Raw genomic sequence first — 5,839 nt, forward strand, 5'->3', positions numbered from 1 at the left:
CTGGTACATGTTAGATAGTAAATGTTGATTGAATGAAGGACTAAATAAATCAAATTCTATTAGCAATAGTTAATTCTATTTTTCATAAGTAAAGTTTATTTACCTTTATGATTACAAATGTAATGCACACTTACTACAGAGAATCTAGAAAGTATAGAGAAGTAGGAAGAAGAAAATAAGAACACCATAATCCCACCACTTGAAGACAAACACTGCTCACATTATGTTCTATCTCTGCCTGTTTAAAGACCAAAACTCTTATCAAGAGTGCTGGACATAAAGCACAATAGCTGAGGGGAGTGAGGCTAAATAACAGCTGAGGGCATCACCCAGAAGTCAGTGCTAGAGATTTGACACTAAAGGACAAGAGCTATACAAAACAGATCAAGAGGTCAGAAGCTGACAACACAATAACAGCTTCGGTTATTGTAAGAATGTAGTGAGATAGTGCTTGTCAACAGTTTAGCCCAGTATCTATCAAAGAGTACCTAATCAATAAACAGTAGCCATTACTACAATCATTATTATGGGTTAAAATAAATGGTTCCAGATGGAGACTATAAACAAGGCAAGTGCTCTGGAGACCTATGTTACATGTTATGAGTTGGGGCATGTAATGGCAAGTCTACTGGGTGAAAAGTGTATAGGAGTGGCCATCACCCTCCTTACAGGCTCCCCTGCCAGGAGAAATGAGTACCAGGGAGTCCTCAAGTTTACCTGATGACATGTGGCAAGACACTCTAAGGTGTTTTTGAGGTAGGACATCATTTCTCCTGCCTAGATATATCCCTGGACCAAGAATTAAAACTGGCTTTGATGGTGATAGGAACTCTTGAAGTCCACCCTCTGATTGTCAGGACAAATCACAGGCATATGGGGTAAAAGAGAAGGTCATGCCACCCAAGTGGAAGATAGGGCAGGATGTGCATGGAGGGGGGGTGTTAAGGCATGGGGCGGGGGGAAAGGCCACAAAGCTTATGATATAATTGAATGGAATGGGTTCAGGAAACAGTCCTCAAGATAGCAGCTGAGTCAAATATCACAGAAGAGTCCAGGGAACATTACTTGTTGGTGGGGGCCTTCTGATGACCTGTGCTTTGTCGAAGGTGGTTGTGTAGACCTTCTTGGGGGTCTCCGTGCTCTTTCAGGTAGTAACAGCGTTTGGGAACATGCTGGTGCTGAGAGTGAGAAAAACAAAAAACAGCCAAGGTAAGAGCCATGCTTACTGGGACAAAGTGGTATTCTGCTTGGATAATTTCAGTAACCTAGCAGATCAAGAATCTTGGCTAATGTACCTTACTTCTAAACAGTGTGACAGAAAACTAAGGTAGCCAAATTCTCTAGCGACCTGAGTCCATAACACATTTGGCTACAGGTAATACCCAGCCTTCAGAAGGAGTCCCCTCCCTTAGAATTGGACTTGGAAAAGTAGAGAGTTGGGACTGATCCCAGCTAGCTCCCCCTAATCAGAAGATTTAGCCCTTTAACCATCCTAGGCTTTCAATAACTGGGGCAGGGCTTTGCAACTGCAATAGCCAGGCCCACTGATGAAACTCCAGGTTGAGGGTTAAGGTTTAGGAGCTCAATGCCTCCCCCTTGCCTCTTTCTTATTCTACTCAAAGAATGTATTCTTCATCATCTCTTCCTCAATTTTCTGCTCATAACTCTGAGTGTATTTTTGCACTATTACCTCCTCAGTCTGCTGATCAGTGTTCATTTCATTCTTCATTGCCTCCTCATTATTCCGCTTACAGGCTGACTGCAGAACCTGGCTTGAGCTGCCTGGGGAATCCTTCTCTTCAGCCAGCTGGCACTCAATGTAGAGAGACCTGTCTATCAGCTCCTTTAGGCTGCCAGCCACCTTGAGGAAGATCTGTCCCATTTTGGTGGTAACAGCTTCCGAGAGTCCTTCCAGAAACCTGGTCCGTAAAATGGCATCAGACCAAGACAAACGTTGCGCGAGCAGCAGGAAGTCAGTGGCATACTGCCTGACTGACTTCTGGCCCTGCTTGGGGTGGCAAAGAACAGCACTGAGGATGTCCATCTCAGAGAGGGAATTATATACGCCCTGTGATCTTTTTAGGAAAGATTTATTTTCATCTGAGAGGGGGTTTCCTACCTCCATCTGCAAGATAGACCACCTTTCCGCTGCCCCTAGATGAAGAGACACTAGAAATGCCATTTTCTCTGAATCATCCAAAAATCCCTTCATTTGCTTCTCCTCATCAATCTTCATCTCCTCCTCCTCAGAGCATGAACCCCGGGCTGCTTCCTGCTCTTCTAAGAGGTAACAGAGTGCTGGGGTCAGCATGCCAAAGGACTGAACTTCCTTTAGTGGTGGGTTCATTGTTTCAGGGATTGTGGCAGTCATGTGTAGTGTGGACTGTGATCCATAGGCCGTGGTGTTATTGTGAGAGGTAGAAGTTTCTCCAGAGTCTGTGGCTTTGCTTTCCACAGAGGCTGTGGCCGTCACTTGTGGTATGGACATGGTTCCCAGGACTGGTGTCCTCATTAGTGGTGTGGGTATTCCTTCAGAGGATGTGGCTCTCAGAAATGGTGTGGACATCATCTCAGAAGCTGAGGTTCTCATTGGTGGCAGAAGTATCCCTCTGGAAGCTGAGTATGTTGTTTCTGGCAAGGACATAGATCCAGAACTTGTGACTGTTGCTTGTGGTGTGGACATTGCTCCAGAGGCCTTGCTTTCCATTAGTGGCACAGACATCTCTCCAGAAGCCATGGCTGATATCAATGGCATGGGCATTATTCCAGAGGCTGTGGCTCTCATGAATGGCTTGGGCTTCCCTCCAGAGGCCATGGCTGTTTGTGCAGTGGACATCTTTCCAGAGACTGAAGCTCTCTTTAACTCTGTGGACACATCTTCAGAAGCTGAAGGAGCCCTTAGTGGTGTGGACATAATTCCAGAGACTGGGGCCCTTAATAGTGGTGGGGACATCATTCTAGAGGCTGAGGCTTGCTCTGATAGTGTGCACATTTCCCCAGGAGCTGTGGGTATCATCTGTGGTGTAGACATTGCCCCAGAGGCCATGGATGTCATTTGAGGTGTGGACATTACTCCAGAGGCTGTGGATGTCATGAGCCATGTGGACATGTCACCGGAGACTAGAGACCCCATTTGTGGTATGGACACCCGTCCAGAGGCTGTGGCTATCATTTGTGGAGTAGAAATCACTCCATGAGCTGTGGGTCCAGATGATGAATCTCTTATGGGCAGTGCAGACATCTCTCCAGGGTCTGAGGTTCTCATCAGTGGTGTGGACATCTCCCCAGAGGCTGGGGCTCTCAATTTTGGTGTGGATATCATTTCCAAGGCTGGAGCTTGCATCTGCAATGAGGACATCCCCTCAGAGGTTATAGATCTCAGAAGTGATCTGGACATCCCTCCTGAATCTTGGGTGCTCATTGGCTGCCTGGGCAACTTTGTAGAGGTTGTGGTTCTCATTAGTTCTGTGGGTATTGCTCCAGGGCCTAGGGCTCTCATTAGAGGTGTGGACATAGTTCCAGAGGCTACAGTTGTCATTTGTGGTGTGGCATGGGTTCTTATTAGTAGTGTGGACATTTCTGCAGAGGCAATGTCTGTCATCTGTGGCATGGACATGGTTCCAGAAGTTGTGTCACTCATTAGTATTGTGGATATGTCTCCAGAAGCTGTGGTTGTCATTTGCTGCATGAATATTGCTTCTGAGGCTTTGGATGTCATTAGTGGCTTGGACAATGCTCCCAAGGCTGTAGTTCTCGTTTGTGGAATGGACATCACTCCTGAGGCTGGGTCTACAGTTAACAGTGTAGACATTGCTCCAGGGGCTTGGGTTCTCATTTGTGGTACAGCTGTTACTCCTGAGACTGTGGCTCTCCTTTGTGATATGGGCATTGCGCTAGAAACAGGTGCTCTCATTTGTAGTGTGGACATTAACCCAGAGGCTGGGACTGTCAGTGGTAGCATGGGCACTGTTTCAGAGGCTGGGTCAATAACTGGCTGTGTGGACATTGATGCAGAATCTGAAGCTTTTCTTAGTGGTGTTGACATCATTCCAGAAGTTGGAATTCTTATTGGCAGTGTGGATATTGCCCTATTGTTTGTGGCTTTCATAAAGCCTGTGGATGTTGCTCCAGAAGTTCTGACCATTGTTACCTGTGTGGACATCACTCTAGAGGCTGTGATTGACATTTGCTCCATGGACATTGTTCCAGAGGTTGTGACTGTCACCAATGGGGTGGACAGTGCTCCAGAGTCTGAGACTTCCTTTAGCAATGTAGACATATTGCCAGAGGCTGGGGCTCTCATTTGTGGTGCAGACATGCTTTGAGAGTGTAGATCTTGTGTTAACTGTGAGGACATTACTCCCGAGTTTTCAGGTGGCATCAGCTGGGTGGGCATCACTCCAGACATCACTGCTGTCATTAACAGTGGAGACATTGCTTCAGCATCTGGGACTGGTTTTGGCAAAGTGGACATTTCTCCAGCATCTGAACCTGACAGGAGCATTGTGGACATTTCTCCAGGGCCTGGAGTTGACATTAACAGTGAAGACACTACTCTGGAGTCTGGGCCTGACATTAGCTGGGTGGACATTTCCCCAGAGTCTTGGGTGCTTGTTGGATGGGTTGATGTTACTCCAGAAGCAAGGGCTGACATTATCAATGAAGATATATCTTCAGAGTCTGTGCCTGACATTATCAGTGAAGATATCTCTCCAGAGGCCAGGGCAGTCATTAGTACTTTGGACATTGCTTCAGTGTCTTCATCTGTAATTTGCAGTGGTGACATTGCTTCAGAGCCTGCAGCTGACATTGGTTGTGTGGGCATCATTCCAGGGTCTGGGGTGAGCCTATCTGGCATTAAGAGTGGGGACATCTCTCCAGGATCTGGGGCTAACATCAATGGTGTGGACATCTCTTCAGAGGGTGGTGTGCTCATTATAGATGTAGACATCACCCCAGAGGATGGAGTTGGCATTGCCAGTGGTGATATCTCTGAAGAATCTGGTGCTTCCATTAGTGTTGTGGACATTGCTCCAAAGTCAGGAATTGTCATCAGCCCTGGGGACATTAGACCATAGTCTGAAGTGGACAGCAATGGAGACAATGTTCCAGAATCAGAAGCTGGCATTGGCAATGGGGACAGTGTCCCAGAGTCTGAGGTTGGCATTAGCAATGGAGACAGTGCCTCTGAATCTGAAGCTGGCATTAGCAATGGAGACAGTACCCCAGAGTCTGAGGCTGGCATTAGCAGTGAAGACGGTTCTCCAGAGTTTGGTACTCCCATTAGAGATGTGTACATGGCATCAAAGTCTGGTGATGTCATCAGCTGTGTAGATATCCCTCCAGTGTCTGACGCTGAAGTTGAGACTGTAGGCTGTACATGAGATTGCAGAATTTGGACCTCTTCTATGGTCTCTATCATTGGTCCAGAGAAGGTCGTCCCTCTGTTTGGGAGATCATTTTCTACCCTCAGCATATTGTTGAATCGTGGTGAATGTAAGGGTATTGACATATCTGCCATGGCCAAAGGAGGAAGTCCCCAAAATGATGATATCAAGGGTCCTGCTCAAGCCCAAGTAGTAAGAAAATCTATTAAAAAAAAGTTTAGCAGTCAAAAAACAATGTCAAGAAGATTAAGAAACAAATAACTAATGATAGAGGCCTTTTGTAAGTGTTGCCAGCTATGTAGCATAAGAAATGGACCTATCAGGTTAAAGAAGCTGTGCAACAATGAACAAATTCGAAGCTGTAGCAAATATCCCCTCCACCACTATTCTTTTCAAACCAAACCACTTAGTCACACAGTACACCCTCTCCGTTTATAAATACTAAAAATGCC

The 5,839-nt window shown here is 46.3% G+C and overlaps 1 protein-coding gene across 1 annotated transcript; it reads right to left on the reverse strand.

The window, feature by feature from the left end:
• Positions 1 to 1,061: 1,061 nt before the first annotated feature.
• RTL9 (retrotransposon Gag like 9) lies at positions 1,062 to 5,521 on the reverse strand. The gene is made up of 2 exons (XM_045817447.1): positions 1,691 to 5,521; positions 1,062 to 1,178 (listed from the first exon to the last, which is right to left on the reverse strand). Exons 1-2 carry the CDS (start codon positions 5,519 to 5,521, stop codon positions 1,062 to 1,064), a joined length of 3,948 nt encoding a protein of 1,315 aa, XP_045673403.1.
• Positions 5,522 to 5,839: the final 318 nt, after the last annotated feature.

This window comes from Phyllostomus hastatus, unplaced genomic scaffold (genome assembly GCF_019186645.2).
Source record: "Phyllostomus hastatus isolate PE091 unplaced genomic scaffold, TTU_PhHast_1.1 phas_scaffold_28, whole genome shotgun sequence".
Lineage (NCBI taxonomy): Eukaryota > Metazoa > Chordata > Mammalia > Chiroptera > Phyllostomidae > Phyllostomus > Phyllostomus hastatus.